General features: G+C 44.8%; 1 protein-coding gene across 2 annotated transcripts in view; it reads right to left on the reverse strand.

Moving 5' to 3' along the window:
- Window positions 1–22,694, reverse strand: part of CSMD2 (CUB and Sushi multiple domains 2) — a 347,705-nt gene that overhangs the window by 140,724 nt on the left and 184,287 nt on the right. The window contains exons 13-14 of one of the 2 annotated variants that reach the window (XM_064731593.1): window positions 15,946–16,058; window positions 7,055–7,237 (exon numbers count right to left, since the gene is read on the reverse strand). The exons of the other annotated variant lie outside the window; for it this stretch is intronic. Coding sequence (XP_064587663.1) covers window positions 7,055–7,237; window positions 15,946–16,058 — 296 coding nt within the window. The remainder of the gene's footprint in view (window positions 1–7,054; window positions 7,238–15,945; window positions 16,059–22,694) is intronic. 2 annotated transcript variants of the gene reach the window in all.

Here is a 22,694-nt window from a genome sequence, read left to right on the forward strand (position 1 = left end):
CATGAACCCTAAACCAAATCAAACATTCCTAGGAATGAACAGATTTATCCCAAATCCACCCAAACATTCCTAGAAATGACCACATGAATCCCAAACCCAAACATTTCCAGAAATGAATGTGTTTACTCCCAATCCATCCAAACATTCCCAGATTTATCCCTAAACTTTCCCAGGAACAACCACATGAATCCCAAATCCAATCAAACATTCCCATGAATGAACATGTTTATCCCAAATCCATACAAACATTCCTAGAAATGACCACATGAATCCCAAACCCAAACATTTCCAGAAATGAATGCGTTTACTCCCAATCCATGCAAACTTTCTCAGATTTATCCCCAAACCCAAACATTCCTAGGAATGATCACATGAATCCCAAACCTCCTCAAATATTTCCAGAAATGAACACGTTTCATTCAAACATTCCTAGGAATGAACAGATTTATCCCAAATCCATCCAAACATTCCCAGGAATGACCACATGAATCCCAAATCCATACAAACATTCCTAGAAATGACCACATGAATCCCAAACCCAAACATTTCCAGAAATGAATGTGTTTGCTCCCAATCCATTCAAACTTTCTCAGATTTATCCCTAAACTTTCCCAGGAACAACCACATGAATCCCAAACGAAATCAAACATTCCCATGAATGAACATGTTTACCCCAAATCCATTCAAACATTCCCAGGAATGACCACATGAATCCTAAACCCAAACATGTCCAGAAATGAATGTGTTTGCTCCCAACCCATCCAAACATTCCCAGATTTATCCCTAAACTTTCCCAGGAATGACCACATGAATCCCAAACCCAAACATTTCCAGAAATGAATGTGTTTGCTCCCAATCCATGCAAACTTTCTCAGATTTATCCCCAAACCCAAACATTCCTAGGAATGACCACATGAATCCCAAACCTACTCAAATATTTCCAGAAATGAACATGTTTCATTCAAACATTCCTAGGAATGAACAGATTTATCCCAAATCCATCCAAACATTCCCAGGAACGACCACATGAATCCCAAATCCATACAAACATTCCTAGAAATGACCACATGAATCCTAAACCCAAACATTTCCAGAAATGAATGTGTTTGCTCCCAATCCATGCAAACTTTCTCAGATTTATCCCCAAACCCAAACATTCCTAGGAATGATCACATGAATCCCAAATCCATTCAAAACATTCCTACAAATGTTTTGTTTAAATCAAACACTCCCAGGAACGACCACATGAATCCCAAATCAAACATTTCCAGAAATGAACATGTTCCATTCAAACATTCCCAGAATGACCACATGAATCCCAAACCCAAACATTTCCAGAAATGAATGTGTTGGCTCCCAATCCATCCAAACATTCCCAGATTTATCCCCAAACTTTCCCAGGAACGACCACATGAATCCCAAACCCAATCAAACATTCCCATGAATGAACATGTTTACCCCAAATCCATTCAAATCCATTCCTAGAAATGACCACATGAATCCCAAACCCAAACATTTCCAGAAATGAATGTGTTTGCTCCCAATCCATTCAAACTTTCTCAGATTTATCCCCAAACCCAAACATTCCTAGGAATGATCACATGAATCCCAAACCTGCTCAAATATTTCCAGAAATGAACATGTTTCATTCAAACATTCCCAGGAATGACCACATGAATCCCAAATCCATTCAAACATTCCTAGAAATGACCACATGAATCCCAAACCCAAACATTTCCAGAAATGAATGCGTTTGCTCCCAATCCATCCAAACATTCCCAGATTTATCCCCAAACTTTCCCAGGAACAACCACATGAATCCCAAACCCAATCAAACATTCCCATGAATGAACATGTTTACCCCAAATCCATTCAAAACATTCCCAGGAATGACCACATGAATCCCAAATCCATTCAAACATTCCTAGAAATGACCACATGAATCCCAAACCCAAACATTTCCAGAAATGAATGTGTTTACTCCCAATCCATCCAAACATTCCCAGATTTATCCCCAAACTTTCCCAGGAATGACCACAACGATCCCAAAACTGCTGAGCGACGCCAACCAACCCAAACCTGCCGGGGTCACTGCAGACCCTTCCCATTCCCAAGAATTTTGGGGCCCAAATCCACTCCTTTTACTCCCATCTCTTTTACTCCCCTCCTTTTACTCCCCCACCATTAAACTCCCTGTCAAACACGAGGCGGGTCCAGAAAAACCAGAATTTTCCAAGTGTGATCCCAACCAACTGAAGCTGCAGCAGAAATTCTGGAATGATTCTCCCAGAACTGGCAGAGGGCACCCGAACCAAGGCAGGAGCTCTGCCCAAGGAGGTGACAATGACATTTATTGTCACTCCAAGTGCCACAATCATCCCTCGTGGAAAATGACGGCGCTGCTTGGCACGGGTCAAGCACCCAGAGGAAAATGCAGGGTGAAAATTTGGGAAAGGAAGGAGGAGAAGGGAAAGGAAGAACAAAGATCCTTGAAAGATTCTCTCACTGCAGAACCCCCCCAGGAGCACCAGGGCCCTGCTCTTTCTGTCAAATAAACCTGAAGTGAATTTTGGGGACAAATAAAACCAGAAAATGAATAGTTTTTATTCTCTACTCCACATGAGGATGTTCGAACAGCAATTCCCACCCTGGATCTTTCCCTCACCACATCTCCATCCTCAGTGGAGGCAGCTCCAGAGCTGGAATTATGGAGCTGATTCTCCATTTATAAACTGAATTATCTCCTCAGCCACAGGATATTCCATCCCCAAATCAGAGCACAAGGGTTTTCCTTCAGGGATATTTACCCAATGCCCCCACCAAGCCCGTTTTGCTGAGAAAAAGGAACAAATTCTGTCCAAAATCCAGTTCTGGGTGTGGAACTGCCCTGGCCTGTGACAGACACCACATCCCCCAACCCTGGAAATGCCATTTTTAAAGCCAAAAACAAATGATGGAGCTGGATCAAGCAGTGCAGGATGGTGCAGGACAGAGAGAAGAATTTCTGCCATCACCCACAGCCAGACACTCAAATTGTACAGAAAGACACCCAAATTACAGATACAAACATCCAGACATCTAAATAGTACAGAAATAAACACTCAGACACCCAAATTTAACAGGAACAGACACCCAGACATCTAAATTGTATAGAAATAAACACTCAGACATCCAAATTTAACAGGAACAGACACCCAGACATCTAAATAGTACAGAAATAAACACTCAGACACCCAAATTTAACAGGAACAGACACCCAGACATCTAAATTGTACAGAAATAAACACTCAGACACCCAAATTTAACAGGAACAGACACCCAGACATCTAAATTGTATAGAAATAAACACTCAGACATCCAAATTTAACAGGAACAGACACCCAGACACCCGAATTTAACAGGGAAAAAACATCCAGACACTCACATTGAACAGGAACAGACACCCAGCCATCCAAATCTCACAGAAACAGACACCCAAATACCTAAATTGTACAAAAATAAACACTCAGACACCCACACTGAACAGGAACAGACACCCAGATGGAACAGGAACAAACAGCCAGATACACACAATTGCACAGAAACAGCCATGCAGACACTAAAATGGTACAGAAACAGATCCCAGACACTCAAATTGTACAGAAATAAACACCTAGACTCGCAAATTGTACAGAAATAAACACCCAGGCACTCAAACTGTACAGAAATAAACACTCAGACACCCACAAAGTACAGGAACAGATACCCTGACACCCAAATTGGACAGAAACAAACATTCAGACACCTAAATTGTACAGAAACAGACAACCAGAAACTGATATTTTACAGAATCAAACACCCAGACACCCATATTTAAGAGGAACATACCCCCAGACACCCCAAAACCAACCAGATCCCCAAATTCCACAGGAACAACCCCCCAACAACCAAATTTCAAAGAAACAAACCCCAAATTTCAAAGAAACAAACCCCCAAACCCCAAATTTCACAGAAGCAAAAGGGTTCCCTCATTTCTCCCCCTCACATCTGATGTTCTCCCAACATTTCCCACCTGGAATTCAGACACATTTTGTCCTTTTTGTCCATTTTGTGACCCCTCCTGCTCCACAATGAATCAGGAGTGAAGGCCAGGAGGGGTCTGTGAGATATTTTTCATGTTTTTTCCACTGCCTGCACATTGTCTTGTTGATCCATGAATATCCCAAGAGCCACAGAGAACAGATCACACTGGAATTATTGGAACTGAAAGATTCCTGCCATGCTTTGCATGGATGGGGCTTGATTTGATCAACACCAATAATCCTATTTTACCAAAAATCTCCTTTTTACTCTGTTATCACCCAGTCCTGCTGCCCTGAGCACAAACCACAGGTTTATCCTCATATCAAACTCTCAGCACCAGCCTCAACCCCACCAACTTGTCCAAATTCACCTGAAATTCCAAGAAATGAAAAGGAAAAACCAGCACAGGACCGGTCCAACACTTCCCACCTCCCAGGAAAAACTCCAATATTTATTTTTTCAGCAGCACCTCCAGCTGATTTGCTTACAAATAAAAAAAACCAAACAGGAAGGGAGGGATGGCAGCTGGAAAAGGGAGGACTCAGAGGAATTGCTTCCTTTCCCCAGGCATTTCTCTGAGCTTAAATAAATATTCGAAAAGAAAGGCACTGAATCCAAACTGGTTCTCCTCCTTCCCCATGGTCCCCAATTTTCTCCCAACTCTCCAGACCCTTTGCAAAATCTGTTTTTCCCTCCCAGCTCCATCTTTTTCATGGATCAGCTCCTGCCACACCACATTTCCACTGGAATTCCACCCAGTTTGGCACCTGAACTTCTAAAACCAACATTTTTGCTTTCTCCCTCTGCATTCTCCCCTCCCTCAACTGCATTTTCCTGGTTTTTTTCAGGCTCAGCCTCACTCCCCTGCTCCAACAAGGCCCAGATTTTAACAGAGCCAACAAAAGCAGAAAAGGAGATTTAAAAAAAGCAGAAAAGGAGATAAAAAGAAGAGTGAGGTTATCACCAGCTGGGGGAAACAGAGGGAAAACTCTGGGGAAAATTCCTGCAGGAAGGTCCTGTCAGGGCAATAAAGCAAATTGCTCAATATATCTACAGAGGACACTGAGAGCATGGAAACCCCACGGGGACTGGGCAGAACTCCCATTTCCACCCCAAAATGTGATCCTGGGCCCCCACAGAGAGCAGAACATCCCAAACCTGCTGAGAATGGGGCAACAAAGGTAAAAGTGAGGCCCAGCAGGAGGGAGCCTGGAGAGGGTCGGATCATGAGGGAAAAAATGAGGGGGTAAAAAGAGAATTCAGGTTCAAGTTGTGAATTTGGCCACGTCCTGTCTGTGCTGGCCACCAAGGACTGATTTTTGCCTCATGACATGGAAGGGAGAGCAAAAAACAGCCCAAAACTTTCTATAGGAAGAGAATCCAGGTTTAAATTGTGAATTTGCTGAGTCCTGTCTACCAAGGACTTGATTTTCCCTCAGGACAAGGCAGGGAGAGCCCAGCAGAGCCCAAATCTCTCTTTGCAAAGAGAATCCAGGTTTAAATCTGGAATTTGCTGGGTCCTGTCTGTGCCATGGCCACCAAGGAATTGACTTTCCCTCAGGACAAGGCAGAGAGAGCTCAGCAGAGCCCAAAACTTTCTCTACAAAGAGAATCCAGGTTTAAATCTTTAATTTGGCCATGTCCTGTCTGTGCTGGCCACCAAGGACCTGATTATCCCTCTGGGAAGGGAAGGGTGAACCCAGCACAGTCCAAATCTCTCTCTACAAAGAGAATCCAGGTTTAAATCTGGAATTTGCTGTGTCCTGTCTACCAAGGACTTGATTTTCCCTCAGGACAAGGCAGGGAGAGCCCAGCAGAGCCCAAATCTCTCACTGCAAAGAGAATCCAGGTTTAAATCTGGAATTTGCTGGGTCCTGTCCACCAAGGGCTGATTTTCCCTCAGGACAAGGCAGGGAGAGCCCAGCACAGCCCAAATCTCTCTACAAAGAAAATCCATATTTAAATCTGGCATTTGGCCATCTCTTGTCTGAGCTGACCACCAAGGGCCGATTTTTCCCTCAGGACAAGGCAGGGAGAGCCCAACGAAGCCCAAAACTTTCTCTATGAAGAGAATCCATGTTTAAATCTGGAATTTGCTGGGTCCTATCCACCAAGGGCTGATTTTCCCTCAGGACAAGGCAGGGAGAGCCCAACAAAGCCCAAATCTCTCTTTGCAAACAGAATCCATGTTTAAATTGTGAATTTGGCCATGTCCTCTCTGTGCTGACCACCAAGGACTGATTTTTCCCTCAGGACAAGGCAGGGAGAGCCCAGCAGAGCCCAAATCTCCCTCTGCAAAGAGAACCCAAGTTTAAATTATGGATTTGCTGTGTCCTGTCTGTGCTGGCCACCAAGGACTTGATTTTGCCTCAGGGCAGAACAGAGAGAGCCCAGCAGAGCCCAAAACTTTCTGTACAAAGAGAATCCAGGTTTAAATTGTGAATTTGCTGGGTCCTGTCTACCAAGGATTGATTTTCCCTCAGGAAACGGCAGAGAGAGCCCAGCACAGCCCAAATCTCTCTTTGCAAACAGAAGCCATGTTTAAATCTGGAATTTGCTGGGTCCTGTCCACCAAGGGCTGATTTTCCCTCATGACAAGGCAGAGAGAGCTCAGCACAGCCCAAATCCATCTCTACAAAGAGACCCCAGGTTTAAATTGTGAATTTGGCCATGTCCTGTCTGTGCTGACCACCAAGGACTGATTTTTCCCTCAGGACAAGGCAGGGAGAGCCCAATGAAGCCCAAATCTCTCTTTGCAAACAGAATCCACGTTTAAATTGTGAATTTGGCCATGTCCTGTCTGTGCTGACCACCAAGGACTGATTTTTCCCTCAGGACAAGGCAAGGAGAGCCCAGCACAGCCCAAATCTCCCCTGCCCTGCCCAGTGAAGACCCCAAACCTGTCCCCAAGCTGGCTGAAGGTGCCACCGGGCAGGCGCCACCACCTCGGCGTCCCCTCAGAGGGCACCCAGGGCACTGCTGACCCACTTACAAACACACACAGGTTTCTGAGCAGACCACTGGCTGCTCTTTTGGCAGGTGATGCTTTTGTGGCCCTTGAGCTCGAAGGCGGGCTGGCACTGGAAGTGCAGGGTGTCCCCGTGGCGGAAGCGGGAGCCCTCACGGCGGCCGAAGGCGGGGACGCCGGGGTCCCCACAGCTGCCCTGGTCAATCTCTGCAACGAAAAACAACACGGGGTTGGGTGAGGGAAGGGGCTATGAGGGAGAAAACAGAGAATTTGGGTGTGGGGAAGGCATTCAAAGAGAGAAAATACAGGGCTTGGCCGTGGGAAGGTGTTGGAAGAGAGAAATTGGATGTGGGGAAGAGGCGGGAAGAGAGAAAACAGTTTGGGTGTGGGGAAGGGGCTGGAAGAAAGAGAAAACAAAATTTGGGTGTGAGGAATGGACTGGAAGAGAAAGAACACAGGGTTGGGGTGTTGGAAAGGGAATAGAGAATTTGCGTGTGGGGAAGGGGCTGGAAGAGAGAAAACAGGATTTGAGTGTGGGAAGGGGTTGGAAGAAAGAATTTGGGTGTGAGAAAAGGGCTGGAAGAGAGAGAACACAAAATTTGGGTGTGGAGAAGAGGCTGGAAGAGAGAACATAGGATTGGGGTGTGGGAAGAGAATTTGGGTGTAGGGAAAGGGCTGGAAGAGAAAGAACACAAAATTTGGGTTTGGGAAGGGGCTGGATGAAAAAAAATTGCTGTGGGGAAGAGGCTGGAAGAGAGAAAACACAGGGTTTGGGTGTGGGGAAGGAGTTGGAAGAGAGAAAACAGAATCTGGGTGTGGGAAGGGGCTGGAAGAGAGATTTTGGGTGTGGGGAAGGGGCTGAGGCCCAGCTGGTGAAGCTCCCACAGGTTGTGGCATCCCAACCCTGATTCGCTCCTAAACCCCATTCCCATTCCTGCCTTGTCCCCTCACAGAGTTAATCCCTCTCTGATTTGGACTCCAAATAAACCCCAGGCACAATTTCCTGTTATCTCCTGCTCCCCTCAATCCTATTTCCAAAAAGCTCCCTGCCCTGGATCACTATTAGCTCCAAAAACTTCTTCATTCCTCCTTCCCACATTATTTATCTGCTCCACTCTCCCTTCCTCTCCCAGTCCTTTGGATTTATCCCCAAAAACTTCATTCCTCATGAGCGTTCCCACATTATTGACCTGCTCCACACTCCTCTCCCAATCCTTTGGTTTTTATCCCCAAAAATTTCCTTCCTCCTGAGTTTTCCCACATTATTTATCTCCTCCTCACTCCTCTCCAAATCCTCTGGTTTTCAGCCCCAAAAACTTCATTCCTTCATTCTTTCTGAGTGTTCCCACATAATTTATCTGCCCCAAGTTCCTCTACTCTCCCAATCCTCTGGTTTTTATCCCCAAAAACTTCACTCCTTCATTCCTCCTGAGTGTTCCCACATTATTTATCTGCTCCACACTCCCCTGGTTTTTATCCCCATCATCTCTGATCAGTCTCGCTGTCTTTTTCCTCCCCGTTTCCAATTTCTTGCACCAAATTGGAAATTTCTTTTCTGACACTTCCTTTACAGAGGCAAACCACGGGAGCTGAGATTTGCATGACGCCCTCTAATATCCCAATTTGGCTGGAATAACAACAAGCACCCTCATTATTATTCTGGCTCCAGGCAACTCCACATCCAGGTGTATTTTGAGCAGAAGTCACGGAGCTTCTGCTGCATCTTGAGCTGAAAACTCACTGCTAGCTAATGAAGCATCCCCAAAATAATTTAACATAAATTAATATTAAAAGTTTTCATGAAACAGGCTGAGATTTTTTTGCCTCTCAGTGAAAGCACTTTGCCAGGATTTACAGATCTTCCTGCACACTTTCCAAATCCGACTGTTTAGGAGTTGAACTTGCACATTAGGGATGGAAAATGAAAATTTTGGGTGTTAAAGCTGCACTGAACTGTTCATTCCTCCCCTCAAAAATGCACAAGGCCAACAGTGCTTAGCATGAAATGAAAATTCAGCTGGAAAACTCAAGGAATAGCAACGAGCTGGGATGGGAGGGAGTGGATGTGGAACATTTATCAGCGTGTGTGACGGGGCTGGGGATGCTCCCTGCTGCCACTCAGAACACCCTTGGCTGTCACACCCTGCCTGAGCCATGGCAGCCCCAAAATTCCAGGCACAGACACAAAAATTCCCATTCTGGCAGCCCCAAAAGTCCTCCACAAATGGACATAAAAAATTCTCATTTTAGCAGCCCTGAGACTCATCCACAAATGGACACAGAAATTCCTGCCTGACCCCATCATAACAGCCCTAAAATTCCACACATGGACATAAAAAATTCCCATTGTGGCAGCCCCGAAATGCCTGCACAAATGGATATTAAAAATTCCCATCTTGGCAGCCCCAAAACTTCTACACATGGACACAAAAAATTCCCATTATAGCAGCCCCAAAACTCCTCAAATGGACATAAAAAGTTCCCATGATGGCAGCCCAAAATGAACGTAAAACTTCCCATCCTGGCAGCCCCAAAACTTCCACACATGGACACAAAAAATTCCTAATTTTGGCAGCCCCAAAACTCCACACACCAACACAAAAAATTTATGCCTGACCCCATCCTGGCAGCCCCAAAATTCCACACGTGGACATAAAAAAATTCCCATTGTGGCAGCCCCAAAACTCCTCCACAGATGGACACAAAAAATTCCTGCCTGACCCCATCCTGGCAGTCCTAAAATTCCACACATGGACACAAGAAATTCCCATTGTGACAGCTCCAAAATTCCACACACAGACATAAAAAACTCCCATCTTGGCAACCCCAAAACTCCACAAATGGACACAAAAAATTCCTGCCTGACTCCATCATGGTAATCTCAAAATTCCACACATCAACACAAAAAATTCCCATCCTGGCAGCCCCAAAATTCCACATATAGACACAAAAAATTCCATTGTGGCAGCCCTAAAACTCCTCCACAAATGGGCATTAAAAATTCCATTGTGGCAGCCCCAAAATTCCACACATGGACACAAAAAATTCCTCCCTGACTCCATCATGGTAATCTCAAAATTCCACACATCAACACAAAAAATTTCCATCCTGGCAGCCCCAAAACTCCACACATAGACAGAAAAAATTCCCATTGTGGCAACCCCAAAACTCCACAAATGGACACAAAAAATTCCTCCCTGACTCCATCATGGTAATCTCAAAATTCCACACATCAACACAAAAAATTCCCATTGTGGCAACCCCAAAACTCCACAAATGGACACAAAAAATTCCTGCCTGAGCCATCCTCCTGAAGGCCCCAGAGCATCCCCAGAAGGGTCAGAGATGCCAAAAACCCAGAGCCAGCCCCAAATGTTTCCCTCAGCTTGGGCTGGTGGCCCTGCAGGGATGGGAACCACAGGAATTCTGCACCAAGCAGCTCCAGCCCTAAAATTCCACACATGGACATAAAAAAATTCCCATCCTGGCAGCCCCAAAACTCTGCACATGGACACGAAAAATTCCTATTGTAGTAGCCCCAAAAGTCCTCCACACAAAACCACAAAAAATTCCCATCCTGGCAGCCCCAAAATTCCACATATAGACACAAAAAATTCCATTGTGGCAGCCCTAAAACTCCTCCACAAATGGGCATTAAAAATTCCATTGTGGCAGCCCCAAAACTCCTCCACAAATGGGCATTAAAAATTCCATTGTGGCAGCCCCAAAACTCCTCCACAAATGGGCATTAAAAATTCCCATCCTGGCAGCCCCAAAATTCCACACATGGACACAAAAAATTCCTCCCTGACTCCATCATGGTAATCTCAAAATTCCACACATCAACACAAAAAATTTCCATCCTGGAAGCCCCAAAACTCCACACATGGACACAAAAAATTCCCATTGTGGCAACCCCAAAACTCCACAAATGGACACAAAAAATTCCCATTGTGGCAACCCCAAAACTCCACAAACGGACACAAAAAATTCCTGACTGAGCCATGGCAGCCCCATCCTCCTGAAGGCCCCGGAGCATCCCCAGAAGGGTCAGAGATGCCAAAAACCCAGAGCCAGCCCCAAATGTTTCCCTCAGCTTGGGCTGGTGGCCCTGCAGGGATGGGAACCACAGGAATTCTGCACCAAGCAGCTCCAGCCCTAAAATTCCACACATGGACATAAAAAAATTCCCATTGTGGCAGGCCCAAAACTCCTCTACAAATGAAAATAAAAATTCCCATCCTGGCAGCCCCAAAACTCTGCACATGGACACGAAAAATTCCTATTGTAGTAGCCCCAAAAGTCCTCCACGCAAAACCACAAAAAATTCCCATCCTGGCAGCCCCAAAATTCCACATATAGACACAAAAAATTCCATTGTGGCAGCCCTAAAACTCCTCCACAAATGGGCATTAAAAATTCCATTGTGGCAGCCCTAAAACTCCTCCACAAATGGACATTAAAAATTCCATTGTGGCAGCCCCAAAATTCCACACATGGACACAAAAAATTCCTCCCTGACTCCATCATGGTAATCTCAAAATTCCACACATCAACACAAAAAATTTCCATCCTGGCAGCCCCAAAACTCCACAAATGGACACAAAAAATTCCTGCCTGAGCCATGGCAGCCCCATCCTCCTGAAGGCCCCGGAGCATCCCCAGAAGGGTCAGAGATGCCAAAAACCCAGAGCCAGCCCCAAATGTTTCCCTCAGCTTGGGCTGGTGGCCCTGCAGGGATGGGAACCACAGGAATTCTGCACCAAGCAGCTCCAGCTTGGGGAAAAGCAGAATTTCCAGAGCTGGGATTCCAAAGGGAACTGGGAATGTGCAGCATCAGTAAAATCAGGGAGCTTAAGGATCAGTAAAAACTGGTAAGGCATCAGGAGCTCATAAAAAAATGCAGCCAAGTGAGGTAAAATCAGCATTTTGACCCTTGGATGAGAGAGAATAAAGAAATCACTGCAGGGTCTCCACTCTCCTCACTTTTTCCTGTCATTCTGCACAACCCCAGCTCAAATCAGGGGGTTAAAAATGGGAGGAAAATGAGAATTCCAGCTCCCAATTCCCACCCTCTCCTTGTCAGCAGCAAACACAGCTCGAAGGTTCATCACCTCACAGAGGTCAGGAAATGGAATTTATTCGGAAATTCCATTTTTTGACCTGAGAAAAATCCCCTGGTTCCTGCATTTCTTTGTGTGAGGGAGTAAAATCCATGAAATATTGAGCAGGGCAGAAGTTCCATTTTAAAAAAAAAAGGAGTGATTCAAAAATATCAAAACATGTTACTTCAATAAGATTGAAACATTCCTCCTGATGAATGTTTAAAGTAAAATCACTTCCACATTAGAATAATAAAAGTCAAAACTAAACAAGAACATCCAAACCAAGTGTTTTGACATTATTGAAAGGAAACAAGTTGACATGAATCTTTCACAGCTTCCTCCATCAAATATTATTCATACAGGGGAGAAATTTTTTGACAAAACTGCTTTTTTTCTGAGGGAAAATGTGGCAGCAGGAATTTTGCAGAGCTCTTTGTGATGTTTGGCTGAGGGTGGTGGGTGGGAAATTGGGTGAGGAATGAGAAAAAAAACTCCCTCACACCTCCCCAGATCCAGGATGCTCCTCCCTGGGAATTCCTGCCCTTGCCTGCTTCATTTCTGAAGGAAAATGAGAATTTTTCTGAGGGAAAATGAGGATTTTTTTCTGGGGGAAAACGAGGATTTTTCTGAGGGGAAAATGAGGATTTTTCTGAGGGGAAAATGAGGATTTTTCTGAGAGGAAAAGGAGGATTTTTTTCTGGGGGAAAATGAGGATTTTTTCTGAGGGAAATCAGGATTTTTCTGAGGGGGAAATGAGGATTTTTCTGAGGGGAAAATGAGGATTTTTTTTCTGAGGGGAAAATGAGGATTTTTCTGAGGGGAAAATGAGGATTTTTCTGAGGGAAAATGAGGATTTTTTTCTGAGGGAAATCAGGATTTTTCTGAGGGGAAATGAGGATTTTTTCTGAGGGGAAAATGAGGATTTTTTTTCTGAGGGAAAATGAGGATTTTTGGAGCTGCCAGCAAGTCAAACTCAGGTTTCTGGAAGGGATAGCCACAGGGTGAAGGATTTTTGAGACTGTGGAAACCCCACAAATTTCACCCCCAGTCAGGAAACACCCAGGAAAATATTTTACCTCACACACAGGATTTTGTACTTAAATGAACTTGCTTAATTAATTAATGCTTATGGTGTCAGGTAGGAATTTAGAGGAGGGTGGTTCGGTTGCCTTTTAGTTTCTGCCTCCAAGAATGAATGAAAATGATCCCATTTTTATCTCATTCCAGCCCAAAGGATTTTACCTCACACTCAGGATTTGTGTACTTAAATGACCTTGGCTTAATTAATTAATTAAAGCTAATGGTGTCAGGTAAGAATATGGAGGAATCAAGACCAGGGTGTTTTTGTTGCATTTTAGTTTTTGCCTCCAAGAATGAATGAAAATGATCCCATTTTTATCTCATTCCAGCCCAAAGGATTTTACTTCACACTCAGGATTTTGTACTTAAATGACCTTGGTTTAATTAATTAAATCTTATGCTGTCAGGTAGGAATTTAGAGGAGGGTGTTTCTGTTGCCTTTTAGTTTTTGCCTCCAAGAATGAATAAAATTGGGTGATTTGTTGGGAAAACTCCTTGCCCTGGAGCTGGTGCCTTCCACATCCAGCAGGATATTCCTGCAGAATTCCCAGCCCATTCAACCTTTATTTCTTCTACTGATGAACCTGAGTTTATGCCAAGCAACAGCATAAATGTAAATGAATTTTATAAATTCCTGTGGTAAGAACAGAAACATCACAAAAAACCCCACCGAAACCCAGAACAAAGCCAAATTGTAATTCACTGTCGCATTGTTTTAATAGAAAGCCAGAATTTCAAATTAAAACCAGATTTATGGGCGCTCCCACACTAATTTAATTTGGATTTCTGCTGGAATTGGGAAGGAGCTGAGTCAGGTCTGAGCCCCCTGCTGCAGGCAGGGGATGATTAAAAGCTGTTTATTGTCAGGGGAGTGCTGAGCAAGGCTTTGGCTGTGGAGAGCTGGAATTCAGCCCCACGGTGCCAAAGAGGCTTAGGAGCTCTGCAGGGCTGGAGCTGGAGATTTCCTCCCCTGCCCTTTGTGCTTTTCATCAAACTTTTTCATCTTACCACAGGAATTGATACAATTGATTTACCTTTATGAAGAACTCCAGTTCTTCAGCAGAAGGAATAAGGATTTTATTTTTCTTTTTTCAAACTTTGCTGGGATGAGCTGCTGCTTCCTGCAGCTCTTTTGCCAATTATCCAGGTGGGAATCCAGCCCTGGATTTATATTATTTTAGATTCTGCATCTCCCGCCTCACTGTTTTGTTGGTGTTGGGGTCTCTCAGGAGGCCAAGGGGTTTCCATCCCTGGTGCTCTGCTCTCCCATTAAATTTAATTTAATTTAAATGAAATTTAATGGGTTGAGTTTGTCACAAAGCAGGAGCCACAGAAGGGCTTTGAGCTGTTTTTGCCAAGGTCCTGTTCCTGGTGTTTAAGCCTGGCCTAAAGCTCAGGACAGGCCTTAATGTGATGCTGGTCCTAGCAAGGCCAGGCCTAGCGCTGCACCTGCTCTGCTCTGCTGGTTTTGGGGGGCAGGGAGGGGCAGGAAGGGATTTTTCCTTTTAATTCACCCCCTCCTTGCTGTGTTTCCTCTTTAGATGCTTTTTTATCTCCTTCAGGGAATCCCAGACTGGTTTGGGTTGGAAGAGGCCTTAAAGCCCATCCTGTTCCGTGCCTCCATGGGGTCAAAACATCCCAACGCCCGTGACAACAGCAAACACAAGCTTAGGCCAGACTTGATCACTCAAATCTTGCTGCATTCTGGGAGTTTCTTTGAAAAAATCCCAATATTAACTTTTATTAACTTTGATTTCACCTGAAAGAGCCCAGTTGACACCAGAGATCTGCTGGAACCAGAGATTCCCCATCCCATCCCTTCCCACAGGCACAACCTGTTGCTATCAGCTGAAATTCCCATTTTTTTTTCCCAATAAAACACCAAAATGGCAATGGTGTTTGAAATGGTTGAAATGGCAATGGGACAGCCCTCACCCAGCTTGGATGGGAAAGGAAACTCTTAAGGAAAAATAAAATAAAACCAAACCTGCAGAGCTTTGATTTATTCAGAGGAGCTCCCTTTTCTCCCCAATATCTGCACTGATTTTTGATTTATTTAGAGGAGCTCCCTTTTCTCCCCAATATCTGCACTGATTTTTGATTTATTTAGAGGAGCTCCCTTTTCTCCCCAATATCTGCACTGATTTTTGATTTATTTAGAGGATCTCCCTTTTCTCCCCAGTGTCTACACTGATTTTTGATTTATTTAGAGGAGCTCTCTTTTCTCCTCAATATCTGCACTGATTTTTGATTTATTTAGAGGATCTCCCTTTTCTCCCCAATATCTGCACTGATTTTTGATTTATTTAGAGGAGCTCTCTTTTCTCCCCAATATCTGCACTGATTTTGATTTATTTAGAGGAGCTCCCTTTTCTCCCCAATCCCTGCACCCATTTTGATTTATTTAGAGGAGCTCCCTTTTCTCCCCAATATCTGCACTGATTTTTGATTTATTTAGAGGATCTCCCTTTTCTCCCCAATATCTGCACTGATTTTTGATTTATTTAGAGGATCTCCCTTTTCTCCCCAGTGTCTGCACTGATTTTTGATTTATTTAGAGGAGCTCCCTTTTCTCCCCAATATCTGCACTGATTTTTGATTTATTTAGAGGAGCTCCCTTTTCTCCCCAATATCTGCACTGATTTTTGATTTATTTAGAGGAGCTCCCTTTTCTCCCCTGTCCCTGATATTTTGGGAAAAGGGGAATTGGGAGGGAGGAGCCTGGGTTACCTTCGTAGGTGGCTTTGAAGCCCAGCAGGTTGCTGACACTGTCGGTCTGGAACAGGAGCCACATCTGGTGCTGGGTGCTGACAATGAGGTCAGGGACTGTGGTGCCTGTCAGGCTGCAAAAATAAATAAGAAAAACAAATTAAAATCATGTAATATATAAAAAATATATTAAAAAATAAATTAAAATAATGTAATATATAAAAACTAGTTAAAATAATCATTATTTTACATATTATATGTTTATATTAATTATATACTATTAAATTATAATATTATAAAACTACATATTATATTAGTAAAATAACATTAAAATTATAATAATAATTAAAATTATATAATATAACGAAAGCATAATATATAATATATAGTGATAGAATAATATAGTAATATAATAAAATATATACTTATATGCTTTTATTATAACATAAAATTGTATATTATATTAATAAAATGCTGTTAAAATGATAAGAATTAAAATAATATAATAATAAAATAAAACCATAACATAGTGTATAATTTATAATATATAATGCATAATAATAAAAACATAATATGAATATGTACTATAAAATATTCTATAATTATAAATAATATATAAATATTATAAAAATATAATTGAATACATAATTAGAATAAAAACAGCCTCAAAGTGGCCTCAGATTCACCACCCTCAAATAAAGGACTCTGTGAGAGAAGGAAATGCCAAACTAATTAAGAATCACCCCCAAAAATGGGATATTTTCGAGCCTGGTGAAAATCCTTCCATGTTCAGTCTTGCCCCACCACCCTCAGTGCAATAATTACAATTCCCTGCTGTTGCTGGATCAGATCACCCAGCAGCCAAAGGAATCGTTTCCCTGCTCGCTGAGGCAAAACATCAGCAAACAAATCAAATTCCCAGGAGCCAAAGTGAGCCCTGAGTGACTGAATGCCCTGAACTGCCCTCGCAGCAGTTTCCAGGAGCACAGAAAATGACTTTCCACCCATTCCCTGCTCCATTGCTGCACTGAGAGAAGTTTCTAGGAAAGGAAAAAAAGCACCCAGAGTGCCGGAATCCAGAACATTCCTCTGGCTGCCCTGGGTTATTCCAGACCCTGGTATGTCGGATCTCAAGATCTCAGTCCTGAGGTGCTGAGCCACCGAGACCACCTTGGGGGTCTCGGGAGTCCTGGAATGTTGCCAGAAGTGTCTGGTGGCTGGACTTTAACCCTACACAGGAGACGACAAGGATGAGGGCTTCACCAGGGTGAATGGTGAAGGGATTAGCTAATTAGAGGGTGAGAAACAGGGTTTAGGATTTATGTACAGGGGGGTTTAGAGGAGTAAGATGGAGGAATTGGGGTGTGTCCTGTCCTCCTTCTGTTCTTCTTCTTCCTGCCCTCTTTCCTCGTCAGTGTCCGGTTTATCTCGGCTGTTTGAGGGGCCTGGAAAGGCCCGAGGTGGCCTTGGGGCAGCCGCGTATCGAAGGACGAGAAGAGGCTTCAGTTCTTCTTTCGGTTTTTATGTTTATTAATTGTTTATCTAAAAGATTTTCTTTCAGCCGAACAGAGCTCTGCTCAGCAGCCAGCCATGAGCACACTGTGCTGCCCTCCGGGCGGTCACCTATCTTTATACCCAAGGTTACGTGTACAATATTTATCATTTTTCCCCAATACCATTTATTCTTATAACTCGGTGCACTCTCAGTAATAACCAATCCAAAGGTGCCACCGTGGCCAAAGAAGATGGAGGAGAAGAGGAAGAGAAGGAGGGCAGGACACGCCCCAATTCCTCCATCTTACTCCTCTAAACCCCCCTGTACAGAAATCCTAAACCCTGTGTCTCACCCTCTAATTAACCAATCCCTTCACCATTCACCCTGGTGAAGCCCTCATCCTTGTCGTCTCCTGTGTAGGACCAAAGTCCAGCCACCAGACACTTCTGGCAACATTCCAGGACTCCCGAGACCCCCAAGGTGGTCTCGGTGGCTCAGCACCTCAGGACTCAGATCTTGAGATCTGACATCGGTAGGGGGCTCAGAGACCTTGGCATGGAGTCAAAACCACCTGAGCCTTCCATTTTAACCCATGGAAACAATTACCAACTTTGTGTGAAGATTTACAAGCCACAAGAGTTTGAGTAGAATGATAGTGAAGGTGAAAAAGTAGAATTTTGGGGTTTTAGAATGGGGGTTCAAGAGGCAAGATGGAGGAATCTGGGTGTGATCTGTCCTTCTTCTTCTTCTTCTTGGCCTCAATCTTCTACTGTGATGTTGGCACTTTTAGATTGGTTTAAGGTAGAAGCTCACTGTCTAACATAGGTGATAGGCATTGGGAAATTATTGTAAATAAAGTACACGTAGTTCTTAGTATAAAAAGTTAACTCCATTCCAAGGGCAGGGACTGTGCCACAACCTGACCTGCCAGACAGATAAAGAAAAATAAACAACCTTGAGAAGGAGAACCAAGGAATCCTGACTTCTTCTTGGGTCTCAGGGCTGGGAAAAAGAGACTTTCCAACACCTTGGGGTCATCTCAACAGCAGAGACCTCGTCACCAGCAGGAGCCCCAAATGGGCTGAAAACCCCGTGAGAGTTTGAGAACCCAAATGTGCTGAACAGCCCTGAGCCCCTGAGAATCCAAACATGCCAAAAACCCTGTGAGCCCTTGAGAACCCAAATGTGCTGAACAGCCCTGAGCCCCTGAGAATCCAAACATGCTAAAAACCCTGTGAGCCCTTGTCGCAGACATTTCTTCATAGAAATCCTTTCTTTGGGATTTGTCCTTCTTCTGGGAAGCAAAGGGCCCCAGAAGAAGAATGTAAACAAATTGTTATCGGCTGTTGTGAGATGTGGCAGGTGATCCTGTGATTGGCTCATTTTGCATGTTTCCAACTAAGGGCCAATCAAAGGAGCAGCGCAGGGGAGATTCCTTGAACACAGAACTTTGTTATTCATTCTTTCTATTCTATTCTTAGCACAGCTGCTCTCTGCAACCTCTCTTTTTCTTCCTTCCTTTTTTTCTTCCTTTTCTTCCTCTTTTTCCTATAACTATACTTAGTTATAATGTATTATATATCTTATATGAATAAATCAGCCTTCTGATCAAGAAACAAGATTCTCGTCCTTCTCTCACCACAGTGACCGTCTAAGGTCGCTGTAATAAGCCCTTGAGAATCCAAATGTGCTGAACAGCCCTGAGCCCCTGAGAATCCAAACATGCCAAAAACCCTGTGAGCCCTTGAGAATCCAAACGTGCTGAACAGCCCTGAGCCCCTGAGAATCCAAACATGCCAAAAACCCTGTGAGCCCTTGAGAATCCAAACGTGCTGAACAGCCCTGAGCCCCTGAGAAGTGCCACTAACCCCAGCAGGATCAGGGCTCTGCCTTCCCCTCAGCATCCTCCCAGGAGGGCTGAAATTGAGGGAAATATCGTTGATATCTCCCCCTATTAACGAGGCTCATTCAGCCTCTGGGATTAATCACCTCAGCACAGCTTCAGAGCTTTATCCCCCACCCCCGCAGGAGCATCTTTGGCACAGGCAGATGGAGCTCAGCTCCTGCCTCCCTTCCCAGGAGCAGCGTTTGTGTGGGTGGGATGATTATTCCAGGAGCAGGGCTCTTGTGTTGCCTGTGTTTAATGTTGTGATTATCCTGTTTCTGCTCAGGTATTATCTGCGAGAAATTCAGAAATTAACAGCAAGTGGAGAGGGGTGAGAGGGTTTTTTTTTAATCTTTCCTGCAGGGTTTAAATAAATCCCAATTGATGTGTTCAGCTCTGGGTTGGGCCTGGCCCCAGCTACAACAGCAGCACTTGAAAGGCTCCTGGATAAAAGTAAACTCAGCAGAAGGGGACAGGGAATTGCTGGAGCAGAGGGATGTGAGGCTGATAAAGGGACAGGATCCAGGCTGGGAGAGCTGGGAAAGTGGAAAAAGGGAGAATTGGGTGGGATTTTGAGGGAGAAATTGCTCCTGCCAGAGGAGGAATGTGAAGCTGATAAAGGGACAGGATCCAGGCTGGGAGAATTGGGAATGTTCAGCCTGGAGAAGGAAAGGTTGAGTGGAGCCCTCACAGCTCCTGTCAGCACCAGAACTGCAGTGCCAGGAAAAGGGGGAATTAATTCAAACTGGAAAAGGGGAGAATTGGGTGGGATTTTGGGGAGAAATTGCTCCTGCCAGAGGAGGGATGTGATCCAAGCTGGGAGAATTGGGAATGTTCAGCCTGGAGAAGGAAAGATGAGTGGAGCCCTCACAGCAGCTTCAGGAACTGCAGTGCCAGGACAAGGGGGAATTAATTCAAACTGGGAAAAGGGGAGAATTGGGTGGGATTTTGGGGAGAAATTGCTCCTGCCAGAGGAGGGATGTGAGGCTGATAAAGGGACAGGATCCAGGCTGGGAATGTTCATCCTGGAGAAGGGAAAGTTGAGTGGAGCCCTCAGAGCACCTGTCAGGAGAGCTGGAGAGGGACTCAGCACCAGAACTGCAGTGCCAGGACAAGGGGGAATGAATTCAAACTGGAAAATTGGAGAATTGGGTGGGATTTTGGGGAGAAATTGCTCCTGCCAGAGGAGAGATGTGATCCAGGTTGGGAAAGTTGGGAATGCTCAGCCTGGATTAGGGAATGTTCAGTGGAGCCCTCAGAGCACCTGTCAGGAGAGCTGGAGAAGGACTCAGCACCAGAACTGCAGTGCCAGGAAAAGGGGGAATGGCTTCTAACTGGAAAAAGGGAGAATTTTGTAGGATTTGGGGGAGGAATTCCTGGCTGTGAGGGTGGGCAGGCCCTGGCACAGGATGCCCAGAGCAGCTGTGGCTGCCCCTGCATCCCTGGCAGTGCCCAAGGCCAGGCTGGACAGGCTTGGAGCGGCCTGGGACAGTTTGAGGAGTCCCTGCCATGGCTGGATGAGCTTTAAGGTCCTTCTACCCCAAACCACCCCAGGATTCTGTGTCACCCCCCAGTGCAGGTGACACCAACTCTGCTCCCTGCCAGGTGCCAGCTCCTCTCCAGGACAGGGATCTCAGGGAAATGGGGCCACCCTGGGCATCACAGACCTGTCCTGCCCATCCAGGCCCTGTCCCTGTCCCTCACAGGCCCCAGGGACAGGGACACCATGCCCAGGCTCTGAACCTGGAGTTGGTTTTTGTTTTGTTTTTCCTGCAATCACAATCCCAGCCAAGCTCTGCTCTGATTTCCCTGACCTGCAGCAGGATTTTATTGATCTCAGGGTGCTGTTAAATGAAGAAGTGATCTTGTTTTAGTGCCTGCTTTGCATCCCAGCGATGTTCAGGAGTGTTATTGTTGATTCTCAGTTTATTTACTGAAGCAGCAGCCAGGCAGGAATGAGGAAAACTCCAAGAGAAAAAAAACCACCAGGAAAAGGAGCTTCAAAGCTTTCTGTATCCTTTGCCACCCCACTTTGAACAAGCTGGGGTGGGGGATTGATTTGGGTGCTTGTTAATTCAGAAAATTAAATTCCTACAGCCTAAAAATCTTCTCTGCTCCCATTTTCATTTGGGAACGAGCCTGGAAAAAAATCCTTCCCAGCTCAGTTTGGGGTGGAATTTGCTGCTCTGCATCTCCCCTCAAGTGCATTCCTTGACTGGGAAGGCAGCAGGGCTGAGCTCCGCAACAGCCAAGGAAAAAAATTGGAATTATTGCCTTTGACAGGAGTTGCTGCATTTTGATTCTTCCAAAGAAACCTCGCTTTGTATCCAGGTATTATTCCTGAATAATCCAGCTAAGAGTGGGCAGAAAACTCTGGGAAAAGTGATCCATGGATTTTCAAGCACATTAATTAGCGCTGTGGTCTTCACAGCTCTCTCCCATTTCATTACTTTTCAATTCATCCTCCCAGATTATTAAAAATAAAAATAAATCCCAGGAAGGATTAGCAGCAGGAATTTAGTGAAAATTTCCTGGGGAAAGATTCCAGGCACTGCACCTTGCTCAGCCACAGATATTCCAAATTTGCATCAGTCTCGCCTGGCCAGGTGAATTCTGGTACTCACACAAAAAGCACAGAGGGGACAATTTTCTGTCCCCAAAGTGACAAAAAAACACTAAAAAAAAAAGCCCTAAAACCACTGGATCCTGCAGCCCCACCTGGCCAGGTGCAATCCTGCAGGATGGTGCTCACACATAAAGCACAGAGGGAACAATTTAAGGAAATCCAAATTTCTGTCCCAAAAGTGACAACAACCAGCCCCAAACCCACTGGATCCCTGCACCCTAAACCCTCAGCCCCACCTGGCCAGGTGCAATCCCACAAGAGGGAGCTGGAACTCACACATAAAGCAGGGGACAATTTTGTGTACCCAAAGTGACAACCAGCCCCAAAAACCACTGGATCCCTGCATGCTAAATCCTCAGCCCCACCTGGTCAGGTGCATTCCTGCAGGAGAAAATTGGGGAATTGGAATTCACACATAAAGCTCAGAGGGGACAATTTTCTGTCCCCAAAGTGACAGAAAACCACTAAAAAAAAAATAAATTCCTAAACCCACTGGATCCCTGCATCCTAATTCCTCAGCCCCACCTGGCCAGGTACAATCCCACAGGAGGGAGCTGGAACTCACACATAAAGCACAGAGGGGACAATTTTGTGTACCCAAAGTGACAACCAGCCCCAAACCCACTGGATCCTGGCATCCTAATTCCTCAGCCCCACCTGGCCAGGTGCATTCTGGTACTCACACATAAAGCACAGAGGGAACAATTTAAGGAAATCCAATTTTCTGTCCCCAAAGTGACAGAAAACCACTAAAAAAAAAAAAA

Source organism: Zonotrichia leucophrys, chromosome 23 (assembly GCF_028769735.1).
Source record: "Zonotrichia leucophrys gambelii isolate GWCS_2022_RI chromosome 23, RI_Zleu_2.0, whole genome shotgun sequence".
In the NCBI taxonomy this organism is placed as follows: domain Eukaryota; kingdom Metazoa; phylum Chordata; class Aves; order Passeriformes; family Passerellidae; genus Zonotrichia; species Zonotrichia leucophrys.